This window comes from Gossypium hirsutum, chromosome D02 (assembly GCF_007990345.1).
Source record: "Gossypium hirsutum isolate 1008001.06 chromosome D02, Gossypium_hirsutum_v2.1, whole genome shotgun sequence".
In the NCBI taxonomy this organism is placed as follows: domain Eukaryota; kingdom Viridiplantae; phylum Streptophyta; class Magnoliopsida; order Malvales; family Malvaceae; genus Gossypium; species Gossypium hirsutum.
The window spans coordinates 16,036,580-16,064,384 of NC_053438.1; the positions used below are offsets into that span (position 1 = coordinate 16,036,580).

The window sequence follows — 27,805 nt, forward strand, 5'->3', positions numbered from 1 at the left end:
CATGGATGGTTTGAATGAATGGTAAGTTAGGTATGTGATTATCTTTGTTCAATGTGAATTTAAATGCAAGTTAGCTTTGTGTGTGATAGGTGTTTGATTTGATTTATTTTGGAAAATGAATTGTGGTGTCAATAAGGGCACATTGGTTAGGCAACTAGGTTGATTGATTTTGGCATGTTTTAAGTGTGTTTAATTGAGTTTTAATGTGTGAATGTGATTGGAAATGGTTTGTCTTGGTGTGTAAGAAAGGGTTGTTGAGTTGGTTTGCATTAGGGGTTATTTTGGCAGCACATGGCCTAGGACCCGGGATGTCACACGGTCGTGTGGCACATGGCCACATCATACGCCATGTGTCTTTTAAATTTTAAGTGCAAGATGAATCACACGGTCATAGAGAGTTAGATGGTCTGGCAACACGGTTGTGTGACTTTACTTCAAATGCACACACAGTCTATCACACGGCCAATGACATGGCTGTGTGACCCTATTTCGAATACACACACGGGCTGGGAGATGACCTTGTGTCCCATAATTCAAATGTTACATGGTTCGCCAGACGGCCGTGTGACCCATGTTTCCAAAATTTTTTATTTTTTCAAATTAGTCCTTGAATGTTTTCAAACTATTTTTAAGGCTTGTAGGCTTGGTGTAAGGTTCGTAGATGAACTTATACTATAAATGAAATGTGCATTTGAATGTTAGTATTTAATTTGAATAATTGTTTCTGTTTGAAGTTAAATGTTTTGAATTGTACTGTAATACTTCGTAACCCTAATCTGACGATGGAGACGGATTACGGGTGCTACAGAGAGGTCGTGGGGAACAGTCTATTTAATCTAGTTCAAAGTATTTTCAAGGCATGTTTGATTGATCCGAGTCTCAACATGACTTTATTGGTGTTGATTCCTAAAGTGGAAGGGGTAGAAACGTTAGCACAGCATTGTCTAATTAGCCTATGTAATGTAATATACAAAGGCATTACAAAAAGTTTAGTTAATCAACTTCAGCTAGTAATGCAGAAATTGGTTAGACAGCATCAAGATAGCTTCATAGCTAGGAATAGCTTCTCAGACAATATTATTATTGCCTAAGAAGCAATTCACTCAATGTGGGTCAAGAAAAGCAAGAAGACTTGGATGACCATAAAAGTTTATTTAGAAAAAGCATACGATAGAGTGTGGCAGGATTTCCTTAAAAACCCACTAGAAGATGTTGGGTTCTCATATTCTATTATCAATTTCATTATGCAGTGTATCACTATGGCCTCTATGGAAGTGCTCTGGAATGGGGTCAACATTGATGTTTTCTTTCCGACAAGAGGTTTAAGGTAAGGAGATCCTCTATCCCCTTATCTTTTTGTGCTGGGCATTGATCAATTGGGGCATCTGATCGATTTGGCGGTTGAAAACAATGAATGGGAGCCCTTTTTTCTCTCTCATCGTGGCCCAGATTTGTCCCATCTAATTTTTGCTGATGACTTGCTTCTATTTTGTAGAGTTGATAATAAAGGCGTAGATTGTGTTAATGGCATTTTAGATTACTTTTCTACCCATTCTTGACAAAAATTCAATAGGTGTAAGATTTAAATATTTCTCTAGCAATACCCCAGAAGATATGGCAACGAAGATCAATAATAAGCTTGGTTTTGTTAAAGTTAATGATCTAGGGAAGTACCTCGGCATGCCACTGTTTCAAACTCGAGTATCTACCAATACTTTTCAGTTTGTGGAGGATAAAGTTAGGAAGAATTTAAATGGCTGGGGCACTCGAAAACTTTCCTTGGCTGCTCGAATAACGTTGGCAAAGTTGGTTCTCTTGGCAATTCCAAATTATTTCATAAGTACTAAGAGGTTTCCAATCACAGTTTGCAAGGAAATTGAGAAATTAGCAAGGGGTTTTATCTAGGAATCTACCACTTCAGGGAGAATGCTAGATTTAGTTAAATGACAAGACATGTGCTTACCTGTTGACAAAGGTGGGTTAGGCGTCCGATCGCCTATGGATCATAACAACATTTTTTTTTACTAAAGATGGGCAACAACATTCTAGCCAATACTAATTCACTTCAGGTCCGTATGGTAGGGAACAAATATAATGTCTATGAGATATTACTTAAGTCCATCACACGAAATAATTGTTTGCATCCTTGGCGTGCTCTTTCCAACCAGTGGAATGAGATTAAAGAAGGCACCATTTGGATGATTAAATATGGCCACCCAGTCAATTTTTGTAATGGTTTCTGGGTGGAGGGTGTAGGTCCCCTAAAATATTTTCATATAGGAAGGGGATAGATTGATGACACTCTAAGAGTCTGTGATATGTTTAATAACATTGGCTCATGGGATTGAAGTTTATTACAAAATCTGCTACCAAAAAACATCATCGCTCGTATTGCTACAATTATGCCACCAGTGATAGGACTCGGTCCCAATCGCTTGGCTTGGAGGTGGATGTCGAAAGGTGTTTTCTCTTCTACAGAAACTATAGTCACTTTATGGAGCAAAAAAAGCTAGCTAATTGTAAGGCTCTTTCAAGTGTTTGGAAGACACCTGCTCCATAGAGAGTGAAAACCTTTCTTTAGTTGCTAAAACAAAATCAGTTACTTACTAAAGAGATTTGAGTCAAGAAGGGAATGACAGGGGATGGCCATTGTACACATTGCGATGTTTTAACTGAAACAATTCTCCATGCTATTCGAGATTGTCCATATGTGACTAGCATTTGAAAACTGTTGATAAGTCAAAATGTTTGGCATTCATATTTTTCTTCTTCCTTAGATGATTGGCTTAATGGAAATATGGGTAATTCTTATGGATTCATGGTTACCTATGGAGAGTGCCAAACTTTGTTTTCAATTGTTTCTTGACTAATCTGGACACACATGAACAGATTTGTTTTTAAAGGTGCATGCTACAGTAATGTTGCCTTGATTGCCACTAGTATAGCTTGAACTAGAAGCTTTAATAATACTAAAAGTTTAGAAAATTTTCATAGCAGCGCATACACGAAAAGTGTTTGGCAAACACCATCAGTAGGTTGGGTGAAACTTAACATTGACGGAGGTTTCTCTTTTCATAAATCCTATGCTATAGTAGAGGGTGTTCTGAAATCAAGATGGAGACTGATTACTTGGCTTTACAATGACATTTGGCAAATCAGGAATTTTTCAAACCGAAGCAAGGGCGATCTATGATGGACTTTCTATTGCATGGAAGGAAGGTTTTAGACCGATTGAAGTGGAAAGTGACAATGTCACTAGATTGATATTATTAACAACAGTTATGCAGTGGATAATAGTCTTTCAGAGGTACGACTCATCCACTTTCTACTTCTGAAGAGCTGACAAGTTAGATTCCGACATATTCGAAGGGAACAAAATAAAGTTGCGAATTACTTGGCGAAGATGGCTACTAGAAATTTAAATACGATTTGTAGTTTTAAAGAGCCTCCAACTAGTGCTCGAGCATTGTTGTTGACTGATCTTCAACAACTCAAAACCATTGGAAATTCTCATAAGAACTATGTTGATGCAGTTGATTTTTGTTACTTCTTTTTTATCAAAAAAAAATTATTAAAACTAGGAATAAAACCCCGCATTGCGGGGTCGACCTTTTATTTTAATAAAATATTTTCAGAAATATCATTCTCGTTCTTCACAAAATTAGTTGTTTGAAAATTAAAAACTGATATGTATAATTATAGATTATAGAAATGAAAGTAGGAAAAACAAATATTTTACTTGATCATCCTTGGTTCGAGGAGTGCAATTGTAATGATAGAAGCAATAAGATAATTATAATCTTTCACAAAATAAATAGGTAAAGTAAATTCAATTTTAAGAAAATCGCTTAAATTAAATATAATCAGACTTTTTTTTTTATTTTAAAATTTGAAAAACGCATTATTAAGTCTAAACTCAAAATTAATGCTAAAACTCATTAAACCCAAGTTACGTAAAAACAAAATTACAAAATTAAACTCAAGTAAATAAATTAAACTTACAAACTCAATACCTTAATTTTTCTCCATCATTTCCAATGGCACCACAAACATTTTTTCTTTTGACAGATATCACGCCTTCTAAGCTTCTAACTCTTTTAAAATTTGAATCCATCATTCTCAAATTACCAACACACACACACAAAAGCTTTGGAAGATAAAAATAAGAAGAATTGTATAGTTTTCGACATGGATCTCATCCAATATTACTTCATCAAACCTATAACAAATTACAAATTAATTAATTAACTAGATCAAGATATCACAATAAATTACGTACAATATTAAAAAAAAAGTCATTTTTTATTAAATTAATGCTTAAAAACAAAAAAAATGAAGTAATCATAAAAAAATCAAATAAGACTATACATATAAAAAATTTATAACTCCTATAAAGCAAAAAAAAAATGTAACTTCTAAAGAATTATAATATAATAAAAAATTCATAACAATAAAAGAAATATTAAATCATAATTAATTCAAAATTGTAGCTTCCAAAAAAACCAAAGCATTATAAAAAAATAATTAATAATGAAATAACATTTAAAAATAAATAATTAAAAATTGTAATAATAAATTATATGTGGCCCCCACAATTTTTAAAAAAACTTGAAATAATGTAAAATTCTATTTCATCCCTAATTAATTTTACTCTGTGATGTAATCATGTTAAAATCTCTATCCACCATTAAAATTCTGAACAATTCCTTTTTCCAAAATTCTAGAGATTTCATTAATGCAAAAATGACATCATTTACATAAAAGACTGACCATTTCCCAACAAAAGAGAACTAGTCTTAGGTGCTTCTTGGATTCAAATTCTATCCTCTGTTTTCTGTTTTCATGGTGGTTGAAGGAAGAACTGAAGAAAGGTGAAGTTTCATTTAATGTTTCTTCACCGATTTTCCTAATTGTTGTTTCTCCTTTTATTCAAATGATGACAGTGAAGGAGCCTCCTCTAATAATAACATTTTGAAGGCTTACATCATTTCCTAAATAAAGAGAGAATAGTCAAGCTAGTGCTTCAATCGGAGAAATCGTATGATCATCTTTTTGGAATTACTTACATCACCATATTTAGAGAAAGAAACAATTATGTAAGAGATTATAATTGTAACTCTTTAAAATGTTAAAGAGAATTGGTTTTAAATAAAATCAATTTGATTGATTATTAAAGTAACCTTTAAAAATTAAAAGTTAACAAATGTAACTATTTTTTTAATAAATATCATTATTTTTTGCATAAATAATAATTTAAATTATTGTAAAACAAAAAATTAAAACTTAATTTATTAAAATATAATGTATGAAATATATATAATTATTATTATTTTATTAAATTTTAATAGAATAGTACGGAAACGTAAGTAAGAGATTTTGGGATTTTTATAGTACTTAATAATAAAAACAAAATAACATAAAAGAAAGCTAAATTCCAAAAGATAGAAAAAGTAGAAGGAAACAAATCTGATGATGGGTGATTAGCTTGCTTCGGCAGTCCTAATCAACTATCATTTCGGGTTCCTCGTCAACCAACTAGTTGTTACCCTAGCAGAATCTTCTGATCTTTCACTAGCATAACGAGTCAGCAACGACTACTTACCTTTCGACCTCACAGTCCAGACTGGCTTGGGGTGAAGGTGTTCACAGATGGACAATACCAATTTTGGGTTAATTCCCACCTTGCTGACTTCCGGTTGACAGGCCTAGGGTTTGTTTCACGCTCTTCCTTTCCCAAACAACTGATTTGTTGAGTAACCCTACAAAACAGTTACTAGGTCATACCTCAACTTGCTAATCCCCCTTATAAGGATTAGTTCCTCATGGCTTTCATAAACAACATGGAATAGATAGAAGAATAAAACATGGTGAATGGATTGAAGTGTAGAGTTTAAAAAAAGCCTAATTTATATAGATAATAACATGAATCCCCAAAAATTGATCGTCTTTACAAATCAATCTCTTGAAGGAAAACAATGAACAAATAAACTAAACTTTGAAAAACCTAAGAAAGAAAGAGAACAAAACTAAATCTAAAGAAAGAATCTAAGCAAATGGAATGATATGTATAACATATGCAAAAGCAGCCTATTTATAGCCTTTAGGTGGCTGTCGTCCTTAACTTTAGGTTAGCTAATGTTCTCGAGCTTTAAGTTTGATTGTGTAGACCAAAATACCCCTGTTTCGTGTTTTATTTTCGTCCCAAAGTTGATGTCATGACAAAACAAGACATGTGTCCGACATAGAAGTCAGTATGCTCCTCTTTGGGATATCTTCCGGGGTATGTCGTGACATCTTCAATTAGTGTCGCGACATCGAAGGCAGTTTCGTGCTTCCTCCATTATGCTCTCTATGTTGCGGCATCAGACCTCTGTATTGTGACATAGCGTCCAATATCGGCCAAAAATGTCTTCTAATGGTCTCCTACAAACTCACGAAGTACATTAGCTCTCCTTTAGGCCTCATTGGGCCCTTAAGATCAATAAAAGACTCAATTCACACATTTTATTGAATATAGGAAAAACTAAAGAAACATAACTAAAATGTAATGAAAATACTTGTATTCAAGCTCCTTAAATGAGAAAACTAATTTAATCTACTACACCGAATAACGACAGATCAGCGGGAAATGATCCAAGACATATTCATGAAATAAAAACATTTAAATAAAGGCAAAGTGTTCCCAATCCTACCTTCAAAACAAGCAATTTCACAATAATTTCAAACACAGCTATTCAAGTCAAACAGTCTAATTACTATAAAAATCTAGGTACATGGGTTACGTAACTCCAGTCCATGCATTGACAACTTAGGTTTGAGTGTTAGAAAACTTAAGCTCTAATACCACTAAATGTAACACCACTTACTCGATCTGGTCGCCGGATCTGAGTAACAGGTTGCTACAACAACTATCAGAACTTATACACATACAAACTACTACAATTAACATTTAAAGATGAGTTCATGACTAATTAAATATTTAATCGAAAATAGAAATAAATTTATCCGTAATAAAGACCATTTTTAAAATTTTTGAAAAGTAACAAAATTATCAATACTAAACAAGGAGGTATCAATATTTTGGTCTCAAGTATCAATCTTTTACCTAGAATGCTAAAATTTAACAAGTTAAAACGTTTTTCATGCTCAAAATATATTCCTACTCAACATACAATTAATGTCTAATTTAACTGAACCTACTAACATCTTTTAACCATTTGTCATGCCATATCAATACATTTTCATCAAGAATACCTAACATGCATTATCAACCTCAATCTCAAATATCAAAATGTCCATAAGCGAAGTCCAAAAGCAACATCAACATTCCATAAGTCCAATCCCAAAATAGTAATAATAAAATAATGATAATAACTAAAACTATAACTCTAACCCATATTGCATTTATTCAAAGTGTCCAAAAACATTAGAAATCCACCTACACGAAGGTTATTGCCTTTCTTAGATCACTTTCTTGGCTGTTCCAGTCACACCAGAAGAGTTATCTACTTGCAAGATTTTAATGTGGAATGTGTGAGCTTAAATAAGCTCGGTGAATGTTCAGAATTACCACAAAACATACACAACATCATCAATTAAGCAAGAGCATACTAAGACACATTCACAACCATATTTTCATAAAGTCAAAATAACATATTCATACGCCAGTATCTCACAAGTCTAGCTTATATACTCTCATGTATTTACACACAACATATCTCATATATATACATAATTCAGATAATGATAGTTTGACAGCTTAAGATTATGAAACATAAAAGTGGACTCTATCACCACATATTGGATAAACAGATCTCCATCACACTAATGACTCAAAGAGTCTAACATGTCACATAAGTGTAGTATAAATCTAAACACTTTCCAACACACCAACATGTCTCAATGAATGGAGCTTAGATCGACATTCCTTTATCTCTCCAATCTGTCTCGGGGCCTCAATGCCCAAATCACAAAACACAAAGGTGAGTACTTACAATCCTATGGTATGTCAACTATATCTAATGGTTTCAAGATCATAAGGCCAAAATATCCACAATTACACATTTTTAATTACTTATTTAATACACATCATCTATATCCATATTCATCAATTTCATCACAAACTTGTACACAATGCATGCTTATTGAATTTACATTTAATTGTACTTTAATTGACACAATAATGCTCATTGAGCCATTACATATCAAACCACATATATGAGCATTAAAATCAATTTATCACATCCAAATATTCACACATTACCTATCATAATAGCCTCATATTCCACAACTCGACATATATTAGGAAAAATTTCACAAGAAGGTAAAAACGTATAAAGAAGGCTTACACTCGGAACTTAGGATAGGGGTTTAGGCTATTCCTAAGCTATCGATTAACACTATAGAATCACGCATATCAACAACAACTTTGGAACACTCACTGTTCACGCTTTCGATTACAAGTCGAAATCTCAATCAAGCTTTTCCTTGCCTTTAGAATTGCTCGTAGAGTCTCCCGATTGATTCGACACTTTACACATACAACAAACACATTCCAAACTTGTAAAATAAAACCTTGAACACAACCAAACAGTAAGGAAAATACAATTCAAGCCTCTCCTTCTCACTACCGAAAATTAGCTAGTTTTGCCGAAATTGAAAATTCAACATTCTAATCTTATTTTTAATATTCAATTTTGATTTCAAATATCCTAAATTTCATTTAATTTCATTTTTAAACCATTAATTTCACCTAAATTTGTGGTTCTAAAATTTATAGAAAATTCAAGTTTTCAAGAACATGAAAAAGGGGGAAATGCTTGATTCTTAAAAATTCGGTTATAAACTATCAAATTGAAGTGAAATACCTTCTAATTAGGTTAGAATGAATCAAAAATCACTTTGTAAACACATATTTACTCAATATTACGAGATTTTCTATTTTTGAATCCAAGCTTACTTTAAAAACACCAAACCTAAATATAATTGTTTGAAACTCAATTTGAATTAACAACACTCTTTGTTTAACCCTAAAAAATTAGAATATTACCTTAATTTGATGAAAACAATGACCTACAACTCTAATTCGGGATTTGAACTCAAGAAGAACAATAACAAATTTGGAAAAGAAAACGCGATTTTTGTTTGAAATTGGGGGTTATTTTGGTGTTTGAGAAGTTAGTAAATATGAAGGAATTAATTGATTTTGAAAGAACTCTCTAATTTTAGGTTTTGGAAAACTTTTTAATGATCTAGGGTTTTTGATAAGAAGGGAAGATGGTGGGTGTTCTCCTTGTAGGAGACTAATTTAAAAAATTGGGCAATTTGTCCTTTTGGCCACTCTATTTCTTCCATTTTCCAACTAGGTTCTGATTTAATTAAAATCTATTTTTTTCAAATTAAACCTCAAAATTAGATTTCATTTTAAGCTAGTTAATAAAATAAAAACTCAAATATGTAACTTTAATTCTTTAATTACCCACTTACGACCTTAATTTTCGATACCTGACTCAACTCCCGATTTACTGACCCGGAACTATTAGGCCAGATTTTGGGATATGATAACTCTCTCCCTCTAAAAAGAATTTCGTTCTCGAAACTTTCCTGCTGGCATGTCATTGCTTAATCACAAAATATGTTATTTCTTATTTTAAACCAACCACTACGCTACCGTTGCGCAACTCTGATTCCTATTCTCCATAACTTCATACAACTTTTCTTGAAGATCCTATTCACTGCCACGGACTGTCCTTCAGTAACTTCACTAACAGTTTCCTCTATTCACTACGACACTTTTGTTTGAAAAACTCATAACCATTGTTCCTAATTTAATGGTCTTTATCGAGATCCTCCACTTATTAGCTAAAACGCTCAAAATTTACAAAAGTGTATGACCTAGATCTACCAACAAGAATAAGGGATTGATTACAAGGCAAAAATAAAAAATAAAATATCCGCAATCTCGTCGATTGAATCCTGATCCTATGGCTCCCTAACAGCATATACTCGAGTTGGTCTTCCAGCAACAACCCACTACCCAACTTGTCTTTCATTACCACCTCTACCTCGGCCATGACCTCTAGCAGGCACAAGCGTAGGTGCAGAACTCTAAATCTGCGAAACCTCAACTCTCTTCAAAAAATCCCTCAACATGTGTTCCTTAGAGCCACATTTGAATCATCCTCCAATTAGTTGTCGGCACTCTCCAAGATGCCTACAATCGCAGTGCCACATCATCACTATTTGCTAACATCGCCAAATGAATTTAGACATATAGTTGTCTAGATTCAATTGAATCTGGACATTAATTTGTCAAAATTCATTCTAGAATTATAAAAAGCATAAAAAATATAAAAAAATATTTTAAAACGGTTAAGATTTATAAAAAATTATTATAAGTTAACTAAAAATAAAAAATCTATTAAAAACCATAAAAAAATTAGAAAAATATTTATAAAAATTATTAGAAATGAATTAAAAACCATAAAATTTTATTAAAAAAAGTATATAAATATTATCTTAGAATGCATTATATTACTCTTAATATCTTTATTGTTAATAGTATATGTTTCTCATTTTTAACTATTTTCATATTTTATATTTTTAAAATATTAAAATATAGTACGGCATCAATTTGATCACAGTAAAAGAAAGATTGAAAAGTTAAGAACAATTACAGCTGTTGAAGTCATATTCTAAAAACATATAAAACGAAGAAAATGTAAAAACATACAGGAAATGTAAAAACTCAACGTAGATTGGTTGAGCTGTTGCTATTTTCTTTCCTGTATCACGCGTCTAAGTATAACAAAAAATAAGAAATTTAATACATGTAATAATAAATTCATAATAATAGAAATAAACAGTACTTAATGTGAAATCTGGAAGAATTGAATTCCAGCCTGACCCATAGCTTGACTGCAGGTTAACATTAGATAAAATCTTGTCTCAACTTTTTTTTTTTATCAAATTTTATGGTGGTTAATTAATTTCTAACCATTTTTATAAGTGGTTTTTTCTAATTATTTTTTTGTACTTTTTGATAAATTATTTTTATAAAATTTTAATTAATTTCTAATCATTTTTATAAAATTTAATACTTTTTTAAAAAATTTCATTTATATTTTTTTTATAATTCTAGAATGAATTTCATCAAATTAAGTGTTCAGATTCAAATCAACCTAATCAACCATTTGTTCAGATTTATTATATCATGTCATCAATCAATGAAAATGTGGCATAATCAACCATTTGTTCAGATTTATTATATCACATAATCAATCAATGAAAATGTGGCATTATTAACGGTCACATTATGTCATTAAACACTAATCATCAATGTCAATTAAAGAGTCTATTTGACCATTTTTATTAGTTTAGAGATGCAAAATGTTTGAAGATACTTAATTATTAAAAAAAAGTTCGAAAGCTCATAGTAACATTAAACAAAACAAAGAAATCATATTCTTATCTTTCCCCTCTTATTCCCAATCTAACTATAGAAATAAAATTTTAATTTCACAAAAGTGCCAACTTTTGAGACTAGCATATCTAGAGTGACAATATGTGTCTTATTTTTTCTTCCTTTCTTTTGAGAATCATTGATCTTGTATAGATGTACCTAATATTAATTATATATATATAATAGGAGATGGAAGTACATTATAAATTAAGGATTGTGAAATGAAATTTTATAGCAAACGCTTTAGTCCAAAGCATGGGATTATAACTTTAGCATATGAGGGAAAGGAATATATTAAAAAGCAAGAAAATTGTTAATTAACTAATTTCAGTAACTAAAATCGAGTAAGACGTGAATGTGATCAAAGTTGAAGATTAATGTGAGCCCCTTTGATTTTTCTTTTCAAAGTTGTGTTAGTTATTGTTTAGCGGCTTTAACGACATGGTTCAGAATCTGTAAAGCTACGTAGCCGACATAGGTGATGTTGTGCCCATTTTCGCTTCACATGTTGCTTTCCATTTTGTTCCCCCCGTTTCTTCCCCAAAATACTAGAGGTTACAAGTTTTAGCCAAGCTCCTGTATTTTTGGAGATCCAATCTCATATATTTACATGCCGGAAGTGTTACGGAAAAAGGTTTGGTTATTGTTGATGCTCCCTGCTCACATATTGCTGCAAGAAGCTGGAACACATTGGTGATGTTACTAATACGGGGTTCGAGCTTCACATGCGTTCATTCTTGCATGTCTAGAGCCAAACTAATCCTAGCATAGACACGGACCAAACTTACGCTGGGAGAAGATCATGATTCATTTAGGGAAGGCAGACAGCTTTGGGAGAGAGCATCTCCAGGGGTGTTGCTCCAAGGCAGACTTGTTCAAGGCGCACTGCTTTAGGGAGAATACAACTCAAAAGCTGCAGGCTGCACTTTGAAGCAATAGAAGATTATAGAATTGCAGAAAAAAATATTCAGAAACGTTTATCTTTCTCAACATGTTTTCTTTGAAGTAACAAGCTCCTTGACTATTCAAGCACTGCTATTACCATTAAAATTTCATTTGCCATTTGTAATGTGCATCACAGAATGATGCATCAAACAACTATGTAATTTAAGCCATGAAACATGGAATGAACCAACATTTCGATTCGCAAGAAGTTAAAATGCCAACAAGTAAAAATTGCTCAAACAATGGTGAAAGAACTTGCAGACCTGAGACATTGCATATATATACATATCATATCGTTACATAATCACACATATGTTCTAGCAAGTAAATGATAGCAATCTAACATCTACAAGAAAACAGCTATCAACAACTACAACAATACCTACAAAATCTCCCCCATATACATCGGAGTTGCAGCCTCAGCATTATCCTTCCTTCCCCCTTCATCAAAATCGGCTGTCTCCACCGCAAGAACTCCTGCATTATGGTTAGGTTGCCTATAAACCAAACCCAAAAAACCATAATCCATTACCTACGAAACCTCAGAGAGGATTCATCCTCGGCTTCCCTCTCTTCCTTGGGGCAAAATCGGACACATTCCCACCCGAAATCCCTGCCACATTATCGATGCTTTCGGTAGCCTTCTTCATGGTGGTCGTCGGAGCAGAAGCCGGTGGTGGCAAGGCCATAGTACCTCCATTTCTTTGAGCCCCTCGCCGCTTTTCTGGAAACCCTGGAGGAGCTTTAACTTCACTCTCCCGTCCATCATTTCTTTCACTCCCTCGCCGCTTATCTGGAAACCCCGGAGGAGGTTCAACTTCAGTCTCCTGACCACCGGACAATAACGGAAAAAACGCCCAGGTACAATAATAAGCTTCTTTCTCGGGAATCAACGGCGGCAAAGTCTGAATGAGAACACCATGAAAAGCTCTGTCGCAATTCTGGCACCTTAAACAACAACCTTCGTAAATCCTAGGATACTCAAACAACATATAACAGTAGGGACACGCTGTCCAAAATGTTGACATTCTTGGCCTTTGATTCTCCTTTCGCAATTCCAAATTCTGCATGCGTTCCTGATTTTGCGCTTCTCCCCTGACAGTTGATTCCCCGGCATGATACGAACGATCGCCGGCGGTGCTTAAATCAATTCTCGTACAGGAGTCAAATTCTTTGTCGTAAACCGATTTTTTCGAGCTGTTAGACAAAATAGACCATGCGTCGGATACGAGCTTAAACGCATCATCGGCGAAAGGGAACTTATTTTGCTCGGGATCAAGAAGGAGAGTTAGGCGATGATACTGTTTCTCGATGAGATCGTTGTCTTGGGAACGGCAATCGATTTGTAAGATGGAGTACCAATCGTGTTGGTCGTTAATTCTTTTTACGTCGGCGACAACGACGTCGATGACGGCTAGGATCTGATCTGGCCCTTCCAAGAGGGGATCGGTTTGTTGGGCGAGGACTGCGACATCTCTTGAGGCTTTGAAATGACGGCCTTGGAGAAGCTTCTTAGCGATTCCTAGAAGGAGTTTGGCATCGGCTCTGCTACCGTTTCCCTCCATTACCCAGTGGGACAAGTCAGGGCCTGTTTGGAGGCTGAGAAAACGATGGAAACTTTTGCCTTTAATTTTTCTTTATTTTGAGATTTTATGTTGGTATATCAAAGACTAAATGGACGGAGTTAATGTTATTCTTTTATTTAAATTACGAAAAGTCTAAAGTTGGAGGTTTAAGGTGGGCGTTTTGGTCTTTTCCGGGGCATCCTAGATTTTCAGACAAAAGAAGGAAGTATATTATGTCTTCGATTGTCAGGTAGTTAATTCTTTTTCAAACCAAATACCTATATATTTTATAGATGTGTTATAAAGTAATATATATGTATTTAAATAATATTAAAATTAATTAAAATTATAATTTTTTAATAAGAATATAAACTATATTTTAAATATTAAATATAATCAATAAAAACTTAAATATATAATATTATATATTTTAAATAAATTTTAAATAAGAAAGTAATTATATAATTAATATAAATATTATATAAAATACTTTATAAGGGCCTAAAAGTTTTTGTCAAAAGTAAAATTTGAAAAGAATTAATTTTATTTTTGGGTTCAAAAACACTTCTGATTCTAAAAATTATCTGTTAGTAATACTTATGATTCCAAAAACATTTTTAAAAGACAATGTTAAACTAAACTTAAAAAGTTTTCTTTACTTGATCAAGCTTCAATATCAAATAAAATCTTCATTTAATTTATTTACTATTTAATATTATTTCTCCCTTTCGTTATCTCTCTTTATCGTCTTCTTCCTTACCAATTACACCATTTTCATGCTCTTTCTCCTTCCATTTATTCACAACAACAGACATATTTCAAATAACTATTCCTATTTAGTATACAAGAGCATTGGTAAAATTTTCAAAAAGGTAAAAATTATTTGCAGGTAACGGTCGTAAGAGAGTAGGTGAAAAATGCATTTAAAAACAAAAAATGAGACTTCAAAATCTTCGAAATTCAAAGAACAACAATCAACAACATGTTTGATTACCAAGAAATTTAAACAAAGGACATGATAAATCTTGAATTTTGAAAACCCAACTTGATTATCCAAAAATCTAAAGTACAGGATTGTGAGGGGAAGAGGAAGAATAAGAGAGGGAAAAAGAACAAATAAAAAAAGGACAAAAAAATTTAGAAAAATAAAAAATAAGAAAATAAATAAATGTATCATATTTCACAATTTGATTGATTCTGATTCTTTTTAATACAGGGTAACGATTAGACCGTAATAATTACATTGTCATAATTTAGATACTTGATTCCAAAAAAATAAATAAATAAATACCTAATGCAAAAAAAATGTATAGTTTGTGGGCTAATTATTCAATTAAGCTTTTTTTATTGTTTTAATTTTCGTATTATACACACCCACCTGAGTTGAGATTCAACATTTTGATTTAGCAAGAGCCGATTTGCTAATGTCCTAGAAACCATGAAAGCATGAATATAAAAGGGTAAATTATCTCTTTAGTCACTCTAAATAGGGATTGCTAGTTGGATTTAGGTGCTTTAAGTATAGTATATTCATTTACATAATTGTAATTTTTTTGAACAGAATGGTTTAATTAAATTATCCATAAGTTGCATTAATATTCTTTGTATATAGTCCTCAATGGTTTTTGCACACAAAGCAAAATGGAAGCAAATATTGATTCATTGGTTATCTAATATTTAAGTAATACTAGGCAGTATTACGTGGTCGGATCGTAGTATAGAAAGATAGTTTGTATTAGTAGATAACCTAAACATATCCTAAGTCTAATCCGAAATAAGCAAACCGGTTGAAAGATTAATATGTCGTATATCAAGTCCAATAGTGGATGTTTTGTCTTGGGCATCAAAGTAGATAACTTGAGAAGATAGAGACATAGGTGTGACTAACTAACCTTAATCTTGAATCTGTTTATGGATTTATTCAGTTGTGACATTCATAGTGTGACATATCTCAATCTTGAGTGGATGATGGACTATGTATTGTGACTCGTATGCTTTGATGTAAGTAAAAGTCTGAACTCAAATAGATAAGGAACCGAAAGCTGGTGCGTTGGGTATGTAACTTCTACAGTAGATAGCATCATTCACAATAGTGGAATTCATAGGCCAAGAAATGGTTAAATGATATTTTTCTCGTTGGAATTACATGATAGATGAAAAGTAAACGTGATCACGGGTCATTTGCCTTTATGATAAATGACTTAATTACTATTCGATAGTAATTGACTTTTTCATAAAAGAAGATGAGACGGTTACCATGAGATAAAATAGGATCATATTGGAAGAATAGATTTATTCCAAAGAGATTAAGGTATCTTATGAGGGTAACACACTTATGACAAGGTCATTGGATGAGCACTGGTCAAGTAACTTTCGTAATGGTATGTAATTCAGGAGAACTCAGTCACTATACTATAGTAGAATGACTTCGTAACTAAATGAGTTTATAATTAATAAACGAAAATTTAGAACTTAATTATAAATCATTTGAGCCATAAAATACATATGTTCAATTGGTCCCTCCGTTAACTAGTTAAAATCAGAAATGAATTGCATGTTCAATGAACAAAAGTGATGAAGCTAGAAAAATGAGTTACATACAGAAATAAATGTGGTTTCTCACTAAGTATGAAAATAACCTGAGAATTAATTTAAGTTTTTTTATCTATTATTTAATTAAATAATTAAAGTTCAAAAATGGAATTAAATCAATTGGTTATTGTGAAATTTGTTGAATGTAGAAATTAAATATATTTTTCATAGATTCTTTTACGGTAAAGTTGTCATGACTTTAATAAAATTAGAATTGGGTTGAAAAAAATCATTTAATTCAAAAATTAATTAATTTAAATTTATAAATAATATTTATTTTGGAAAATAGAAAAACATGTAATGAGTCGGATTAAATTATAAAGTGTTGGGTTAAAAGTCTAGGAAGCACATAATCACATAAGTCTTAGAAATTTAGTTGTAATTATTATTAATTTTTTTAGGATATGTAATCAGATTGTGGACTACCGTCTCCACGTAGGAATTATTTTATAAGTTTATTTTTTAAATAATTCATATGAGCCGAAAATGAACATAAGAATTATGTAACCGATTTTTTTATGAATCTTGGAGAACCGAAACACACCAAGACTAATCGAGACGACACAAACCTGAACCAGCCAACCATTAAAAAACCGATGTTGGTTCGGTAGCAGAGACTACTGATGGTCCGATAGTGGTGGTCGATGGTGGTTGACGATAGCCGAAGGTGGGGACAATAATGGCCCAACGACAACGACAACAATGTCTATTGTGACAACAATGGTAGTCTATGGTGGTAGTAGCAATTTAACATAAGACATCTTCTGTATTTTTCAAGTCAATTATGGCTTTGGGGAAAAACCTAGAAATCAAGATATTTGGCTTTCAACCAAAAGACTCAAATTAAGGTATCAATCCATCAACGCATTCATCAAACATAGTTTTTAGTTTTCATTTCTTTTCATGTTTGTTTAGTCAGAAATTTTCTATTCCGATGTGAAGACAATAGCTAGGGAAGATTGTTCCGGATCTGCGCTTCAATATATTTATTTATAAGAATTCTCCTATCTTTTCTTCTTCTTTTATTTATCTTTCGTTAATTTGGCTGATTAATTGTTGTATGAATAATTGAATAGATTATTATGCTTTATTTATATTTTGCATGATTCGATTTATAAACTAATTTATTTGTTAAGTGATTCTTTATCCGAAGTTGATTATTTATTCGAATGTACTTAGTATATTAGGGAGTGACACCCCTAACAGAATATCGAGATAGGTGAGACCAGAAGGGTACCTGTCGTGTATAACTTGTGCCAACCAATGAGATCGGAAGGGTATCCGTATGCCTAGAAAAAGACAGGAAGGGTGACTTAGGTGGTAATCCTTAGTGAAGATGAACCGGAAGGGTAGTCTTAGCTAAGGGTGATAAATAATTTAATCTAGGATAATTAATTATTTAATTAGTTAAGTAGGGATTTAATCGATCATAGGCTAGAGGCTCGCATTGTCTACACTAGGATGGGAAAGTCCATTATGTCTAGTTAGGTTAATTAATTTAATTAGTTTAATTCAAATATTAGTTTGGATTCGCACTACTAATTGGTGACATGATTAGATTAGTAATTATTTTCTATAATTAATTTAATATTAATATCTCCAATTTGGAATCCCTTGGGTTCGATCCTCGGAATACATACCAAGTGTTTCGTTTTAAACAAAACTATAGTACAATTTGACATGTTTGCTTGCAGATACCGCACTTAATTTATATGTATTTATTAGCACGATTTTAACTATAAATGGTAACACGTTTATAGGCAGTCAAGTTGTTGGCGTTGTTGTCGGGGATTGCGATGGTGAAATTTTTATTAGATTGATTACAGTAAAATAGTATCAATCGAAAGACAAACAAGCTAGATAATGCTCTAAATTTTATGTAACACCCCTTACCCGTATTCGACACCAGAATAGGGTACGAGGCATTACCAGAACACATACACTGTAAACGTATTGAACCAAGTTATAAAATTTCATTAAAAAATTAAAACTTTGAAATTATTAACGTTCTTTTATAATTCTTCACAATATATATAATGTAACATTTCCTGCCAACCACAATCTCAAATAATGAATTTTCTCAGTCGAGCTCAATATCAGATGTCAACTTATATTCCAACATTTAGCTTCAATTGTACTACAAATACTTGTCAAATTAAGGATCATCTTATTGATTTGAGTACATCGTTTGCCCAGTTCCACGATTTGCTTGAATATTTCACATTGCTATAACTCAGTATGGTTTTCTTCACGGAAATACCATACCTATGTTTCATACTTTGCCATGGATCCACCATGGACTTATCCGTCAATTCATCATTGGTTACCGAACGTATGTACTCAATCCTACGTATCCCTTAATTTGAACTAACAATCTCATCTTATTCTCATTTTTACCATAATCATAATTTAACAACAATATACGAATTGATACATTATATCATTCCCACATTAACAATTAATCATAAAAGCTCAACCATATGAACTTACTATTTCATTACCTTTCCACATTCATTTCCTATGCATATCACACAAGACATAAACATATCATTCAACCATAGTCGCAAGCTAGTGCATTGAAACATAATTATTTTTGGAAATAATCACATAATAAACCATTTCACTAAAGATTTCATAATTTAAACCTTATCACCCATTTCATGATCACAATATTTATTCATGTATCAAACTTACCAACATGTGTTAATTCAATACCCATTCATGACATTACTTCATGCCAAATCATATACCAAATATACTATACACACGTACTATGAACTTTATTTTCCCACATGAGCTTAAACCATAACCAATACTGCACAAATATATGCATCATTTCTATATCATCTTCTATCAATTATAATCGAGCGTATTACCAATTACACACAAATCATTCATATATTTTCCAATTTTTCCTCCACCTCCTCTCTATTCCTCATCCTTAATGTGTATAACACATTTAATCAAAATTATCCATACTATCACTATTTTCCTTTATGTAAATTCAAGCTGTCTGTCTAAGTTAGAGTCACTAATTTATTTATATCTCGAGCTACAGAGCTCCAAATTAACATCTGTTAATTTTACCTAAAACTAGACTCACATATATTCTTACCATAAAATTTTCAGAATTTTTTGTTCAACCAATAAGTACAGTTTATTCTCTAAATTTCCCCTATTTCACTATTCAATAGTTCCGACCCCTCTTCACTAAAAATCAATTATCTATTTGTATAAAATTCAAATGATGTCCCCGTTTGTTTATATTAAAAATAGACTCATTAAGGATTTTAAATATATAAATTATAACCCATAATTATTTTTATACAATTTTTAATGGTTTTTCCAAGTTAGAACAAGGGAACCCGAATTCATTCTGACCTTGTCTCACAAAATTCATTATAATCTCATGATTTACAATTCTATTACTTACAAAATTTCTTCTATGAGAAACTAGACTCAATAAGATTTAATTCCATATTTTTTCATTCTCTAATTCAATTTCCATGATTTATGGTGATTTTTCAAAGTTAACCTACTACTGCTGTCCAAAACTGTTTTAGTATAAAATGTTGATAACTAAATTTATAACACCTTCCTTTCCTTTCTTTTTAATATTTTTCATCACTTTCTCTTATTTCCCTTTACTAACATAATAAGAATATAGAACCTTATATAATGAAACCCTACATTAACATTAATTTCCTACTTTTTCAATAATATCAAACTCAAAAGTATATTGGAATCTTGATGTTCTTACCTTGTGCTATTGATTTCAATCTTTAACTTGATTTTCTCTCTCCTCCAGCTTTTGTTTCTTGAATCTAACTTGATATTCTAGCTCCCCATAGTCTCCTTAACATTTTTCTATCTGGGTAGATATGGAAATTCTTTTGATTTCTAGGTGAAAATGGTAAATTTTTGGTGGAAGGACCAAATTGTAAAGAAAGCAAAACTTTCTTTCTTCTCTACTCTTCTAACGTGAAATGCATGAGAAAGGAAGGTGATTCTTCATCTTTTCTTCCATATATATATACTAAATAAAATAATAATAAAATGATAAAATGTCATTTAAAAATCAAATTAAAATATTAATATACTAATATTTATTTATTTATTTAATCTAAAATATCTCCAACATCATCATTATTTTCTAGATTTCTCTTTCTTCTAATTGACCATTTTGCCCTTTAGATCTTTTAAAATTTCATCCTTGAGTCATCACTTAATTTGATAAAATTACGATTTAGTCCCTTATAATTCTTCATCTATTCAATTTGGTCCCAATTCATCCATTTTCCTTAGTTTTTAGATTATTCCACCCTTAAAATATTTACACTATTGGTCCTTCAACTTTTTGATATTTACACTTTAACCCCTCAAATTTTGAGTATTTACTCTTGGATAACAAAACTTTTCTCACTTTTGCAATTTAATCCTTTCTTTAATTAATGTCATAATATACTTCCCAATATTGTCATAACTCAAAATTCTCCTTTTTGTCACTTTATTTCCTTACTATACCAAAGATAATATCTTACTGTAAAAATTTTCGGGGTATTACATATCAATTTAGGCTTTTTAAATAAATTGAGTACTCAAACGTCGAAATTTTCGAACGAAATTTTCACAAAATCATTCCGTGAAATTGTAGACCATAAAAATAAAATTTTCCTCATTGAATTTGTGGTCCCGAAACCACTGTTCCGACTAGACCCAAAAATCGGGCTGTTACATTTTAATTACTTTATTTTATTTTAGTGTTTGAAAAAAATAATCTTGATTTGTGTTAGTTAGTTAATTAAATATTTTTAATTTTAATTTTTTTTACTTACCTTGTTGATTATCGGATTTAATCATGAATTTAGAATTTTATAAGTCAGTGTACGAACAATTCAAATTGAGTTGGTTGTACGAAGATTCGACAAACCAATGAAATTATGATTACAAAGACGAGCAGTCCAAGTGTTCAAATGAAATCCCACATAAGACGAGAGGGATTGAGATTCGATGAATGAAGACGACGTCTGCGAAGAAGGAGTATATAAGTAATGAAAGATTATGGAGAATAAAAAATCACTCATGCTAGAACTTTACCAATGAAGAAACGAACTGATAACTTTGTTGGAAGAAATAGATGAGCGGTAATTAGGGGCATCTGAATATCTCGCCGAAACTCCTTGTGATTCGTATGACTATAAGTTTGAACAAGAAAGTCAAGAGAAATAATTCGAAGCTAGATTAAAGTGAAACCAACAACAGTTGGATCAAGTAGAGGAATTTTTTCCGGCGAAGAGCCCAAGCAATTACTCCATTGGAAGAAGTCGTACATGATGTTTCCAATTCCAATCCGATGGACCAATGTACCACAAACAACCATTTAGAACTAAATTTTGAAAATCAACAAGAGTTCAGATCTAGAGACGAAAATGAATTGAATATAACCGAAGATGTCTCCAACCCAATTAACATAGATGTAGATATAGAAATAGATGTTGTAGTAGACGTAGATGTAGAAGTAAAGGTAAAATTAACCACTAACTTGGAGCTTAAATTGATTTTGAATGAAAGTGTAGACGAGCCGATACACTTTCTGGCTATAACTGAAAAGGTGACAGCTAAAGAAATCGATGAGTTTATCTCATTCTCATTTGATAAAGGTAAAGCTAGGCAACCAAAGCTTCTCGTGACATGGAAGGGAGGAAGCTCGAGACAATAATACTTTAGAAGACAATTTGGGTTAGCTCAGATTTGACACCAAGTGGCTCGTAATGTGGATGTCGTGTCCGTCGAAGATAGGCAACATCGCTGGAATTGACCTAGGGTGCTAATTCAAATTTATCGGAAGTGGAACAAATGATGGATCAAAGTGTCAAAGGTAAACTGGAAGTTCTTCTTTGGGGGTGATACAGATCATCCCAACTCCGAAAAGGACTTTACTTTTAAATTTGGTTTGATTTTTAAATTTTAAATTTCATTGTTTTTATTGTTAGCTAGATTTTAGGATTTAGATTTTTAATTTGATGTTAGAATTGGAAAAAAAATAGGTTTTCGAGAGCAACATAAGAGTTAGAAGTAACTTGGGGTCAAGTATGGACAACTAGAGGACTCCGACATGTGTGGAAGAAGTGCAGGAAAAGTCATGTCACGTCATACACATTCTATGGCGCGACATACAATTGAAGCAAACATATGGGCATGAACTAACGTCGTGTCGCGCCATGCAGACCATTTTAAGCAATTTTCCATTCTTGGTTCGACGCGCTCTTCAGAGATATTCCCCAAGTTGAACGACAAGTCAAACCCTAGATGGATTCTATATATTATCCTTATCAAAAGACCTACTCTCCAAGCCTCCACATGTAATCGAGCAACCTTCGCTACTCTATTCTTTAAGATTTTGTGAATTGTCTGCCTTTCCCTTGCTCCATAGTCCTAAAACAATGAGGAACAACCTTTTAAATTCCAAATCAGGAGCCGATAATATAAATAACTTCGTGAGGGAGCTCAGATTTCACCTTCGACCCATTCGATGAAAATCCCTTCTCCAATAGAGAGGTTTTGAGTCTTGGTCATCCAGGAGTTTTATGTATCCTTAAAAGAAACTAAGAAGAACCAATAGGTAGATGTAGTATGGATGAAGGTAATTGTTCGAGGAAAAGAAGTTTCTCTCTCCGGATTTGACATGGTAAAGAGATACTTAACCTCCTAACGGATGGATGGGGAGAATGGAGATGCCATCTAGGGATGAATTCCCCAGCATCGTTCCCACAAGAACAACTAACTGTGAGGGCAAGAATGTGGTTACGATTTATCAACACTTGAGTTTGCCCAACCTCGAACATGTTTAACGTAGATACCTTCCAAGCTACATTACTATGGCCATGTCATAGAAAGGAAGAATCTGTATGAGGACATGGATTTATCGAAGTATGTTGCATTGTGCAAGGAAAAAGAAGGTAGAGTTCCTTTGTCCATACTTAGTTACTATTTGGTGTCGGCAAACAAAGGAACCAAAGGGACGATTCCAACGTTATTCACAACCAACGAAGTATTTAATACGCAAACCTAGTGTGAAGCATTTGGTGGGAAGTTGCAACAGGAAAAGAGCTATCAAAACAAAGCCACATCTAGGTGGGGCAATGTTGCCAATTTTGAAATGGATAATTCGATGGATGCAAGAAGCAGGACTAATCTACGAGGACTATGTGAGGAAGATCGACTTAAGGCGAGCCCAATTCCCAACAACAAACTACGAGATAAAGGTGGAATCTAGCAAGATAGAGGTGCAAGAAAACCTAAAAAATGATCCCGAAGAAAAGTCGGATCTAGAGGGTGACCCAGACGAAGTTGACAAGGAGTTGGAGCCTGATTCCTACTAATTTTGAACTTTTTTAATTTTTATTTTGGGTTTTATATTTTTTAATAATTATTTTATTTTATTTTGTTTTTTTTATTTTTATTTAGTTTAATTAGGATTTTATTTTATTATATATATATTTTGGATGTTTACTTTTCTTTGTAGGAACTCCATATTTTTTTACGGCACTACAATCTTGAGCCAACACCGCAAGTAAGAGTTAGTCCCAACATTTGTGATGAACTTATTAAGCTAATCGAGTAATCTCTTTCCTTTATCTTTTATTGCACATTAGGAACAATGTGCCAAATAAAGTGTAGGGGTAACATAAGAAAATTTTTTAATTTTTTCTATTATTTTTCTTTGTTTTTAGTAGTTTTTAAATTTTTATTGTATGTTTTGTTTGTGCTTGAGCTTGTAGAAATACAAGAAGATCATAAATTTAGTCTGAAATTAAATAATTTAGGTTGTTTATATTTAGAATAATTAGTTCAATTTATTAAACTGTAAATAGGAAAAAGAGATTAAATATATCAAGTGATAATGGTATATACGAATAGGTAATTATATGTTTAGAAATATAGGGTGTTTAAATTAAAAAGAAAATACTCGATAAAATTCATGATTATTGAAACAATACAATATGACTAGTATAACCCTTACAAAAATTTCTCGAGAAAAATCTCAATCATATTGGCCCAAATAAAAAAAAATCATAAGGGATTATACGAGAAAATATTACCGCATTAGAGTTCAAAGCATGAGAAAAAATTTGAACTGACTATACTATGCACAAATAAATACTATATTTGTATATACATTTTGATGGAGATATATATATTTAATTTTCTTTGACTTGTTTACTTTATAATTTATTGAACTAATCTGTTTGGGTGTAAATAAATTTGAATTGTTAAAATTTCTAGCTAGAGTTATATATTTAGATAAATATTCCTAGTGTCGATACTCTGATCCAATCTCACATATCAAGCTAACTCAAGTACATTTTATTTTCTTTACATGTTTATTTATTATTTTCAATTTTATTTATTATTTTGTTTTGTTTAGTTTCCTTCGAGGACAAGCAAAGACTTAAGTGTGGGGATATTTGACCTGCTGCCAAATGTAGTAGTTAATTCGGGTCAATTCCACACTTAAGGAGCTTGTTTGTTATGCAATTTAGGATTTTATATTGTGTTTTCAGTAATTAGGCCTTAGGATTAAATATTAATAAAAATAAGTATTTTTAACACATTTTTTAGTGTTGATGACCAACTAGGCCAAAACGAGTCTTAGGAAGGTTTAATTTGTGTATTTAAGTATGCAGAAGACTTAATTTTAGGTCCAATTGATGTAGGAACTTAGGAAAAGGGATGCACAAGCTTCTTGAGCCGTAAAATCATGACAAAAATGTCCAAAGCGACAAAAAGACTGTCATGGTGTGACACGCAGCCTGTGTTGACCCATAGCAACCTTGTGTTGAGCCATAGCCTGAACGTGGGCCACAAGCAAGGATGATGTCGGCAACTATATTTTGGTAGATTCTTGTAGATTTTATTTCTTACTTGCACCCAAAGTATTGAGGGCATATCGAGCATAAACTGCATATCTTTTAGCCTATCAATAAAAGGATTTTGTACACAAATTAGGCCATGAATCAAACCATCCATTCATCAAACACAGTTTTTTGTTTTCTTTTCTTTTCATGATTGTTTAGTTGGAAATTTTCTATTATGATGTGAAGACAATTGCAAGCGGAGATTTCTCCAAGATCGCGCTTCAATATATTTATTCATGAGCATTCTCCTATCTCTTCTATTCTCTTCATTTATTTATCTTTTGTTAATTTGGCCGATTAATCGTTGTATGAATAATTAATAGATTATTGTGCTTTATTTATATTTTGTATGATTCGATTAATAAACTAATTTATTTGTTACGTAACCCCCTAAACCCGGCCTAGATGTTATGGCCGAATCTCAAAGATCACATTGGTCATATTGATGGCGCAAAAAATCATTTAGCTATTTTCTCTTAAAAATCATCGTGCTAGAAACATCTTTGTTGAAAAAATTGAATTTTGTTTGAAATTGTTTTTCTTTAGAAAACTCAAGTTTGGATACTTTTTCAGAAAGTGTCATTCTTTAATTAAAACATCACAGCGGATAATTTGCATATTTAAAACTCGTTTGTTATTTTCAAAATGTAGATTTAATATATATCTCATAAGATATCAATTTTGTAAGCAGATAGTGTTGAGTTTCGAAAACAAAGTATTGAATTTTGAAAACACCCTTGTTGGGCCTTGTTTGACTTAGTTATGAAAAATCCATCATAAATTATCAATTTTAAAATCTTTGAAATGATAATTTTAAAACCTAAATCACATAGAAAAATCCAAAATCCAAAACCCAAAATCCAAAAGAAAATCCCAAGCAAAAGTCCACAGTAATAAAAACGCATCCCTAAAATATCGAGTACCAAAATAATATATTTTTATGAAAATGACCAAGAACACCTCCGTAAGCCGAGCTTGTCCTAACCTTGATTATTATCTGAAAAGTCAGAATTAAAAAAGGGGTGAGCTTTGAAAGCCTAGTGTGAGATCAACACAAATATAATCACATACATACCAAAATATCAATCTCATTATATCAATCATCATAATAACCACGAGTTCTAATAGTGATACTTATGCATGAACATGTCAATGCATACTTTAAAAACGATGCACATTTTATAAAATTTCCCACCCATCTCTGCTGCACACCATATATCGAGTTCCCAAGAACTCGTCCATCCAATAACACACCATTTATGGACAAGCCACCACATAAATGCCGATAAATGGCCACATAACACATTGTGGACAAACCACCACATATTTGCCGATAACAGCCACATAATCGCAGATAAACTACCACATAACTTTCACCTTTCACAAAACTCCACGCCATACATGTGATATGGCAATTTCACTTTTTAACACATATTATTCACTTTTACACTTAGGCATGTAAACATGCTCTCATAATCACATATCACTTATTTATCACTTATAATCACTTTAACATGTTAAACATGCTTTTCACATTAGATCATGGATCTCAAATTTCACATACACATATATAAGCCTCACATGCTTAAATCATCACATATATCACATAAGCCATACATCACATATCATGGGGATGAGATTTACACATACATCATAATCATAATCATAATCATAATCATAATCATAATCACATCAATTATCATGTGTTTCATAAAATCACTCAATTAAAGTCATTTACATGGTGTAAGGCCCAATTTTGGCCCGGGCTCGCATAAATAAAAATTAAAACCAAATAAAAAAACACAAAAAAAAGCCCAGCAAACTAAACCCAATTAGTCTAACCCAAACCCGATTACAACAAAAAAGGGAAACTCTAAAGCACTATCTGCCCTAGCCGCCGCACGCCCAACAGCTTCCAGCACCGCCCTCCACGTCACCGTACGGCCTTCGTACACCTACAGAAAACCAACAGCACACAAAGAAGCAACGAAAAAAAGAAGAAAACAAAATAGCGAAAAAGAATGACAGATTTTATATTTTTTCTTTTTATTTTGTATTTTTTCGGTATATAAACCGATTGCAAATAGAACAGAAGGGGAAGAAAAAAACGGATGTAAAGAAAAATTGAAAAAAATCAATACAAAAACACAAAAAAAATCATTCAAAAAAAAAAAGTAAAAAAATACATCATTTAGGTGATTCTCCGATTTCATTTTTTTATTTTTAGTTTTCTTTGATTTTTTTATCTTTATTTTATATGCGAAAAAAATAAAAAAGGAAGAAGAGGGAGGCTTACTTTTGCCCTCGAGTTTGCTCCAAATGGG

The 27,805-nt window shown here is 32.1% G+C and overlaps 1 protein-coding gene across 1 annotated transcript; it reads right to left on the minus strand.

The window, feature by feature from the left end:
• Nucleotides 1-12,649: 12,649 nt before the first annotated feature.
• On the minus strand, nucleotides 12,650-14,078 carry LOC107910346 (uncharacterized). The gene has a single exon (XM_016838165.2). The coding sequence runs from the start codon at nucleotides 13,969-13,971 to the stop codon at nucleotides 12,949-12,951; it is 1,023 nt and encodes a 340-aa protein (XP_016693654.1). The 5' UTR covers nucleotides 13,972-14,078; the 3' UTR covers nucleotides 12,650-12,948.
• Nucleotides 14,079-27,805: the final 13,727 nt, after the last annotated feature.

What these genes read in the sequence shown, in the direction of transcription:
- LOC107910346 (XM_016838165.2), bottom strand. Translation starts at nt 13,971, where the DNA reads ATGGAGGGAAACGGTAGCAGAGCCGATGCCAAACTCCTTCTAGGAATC.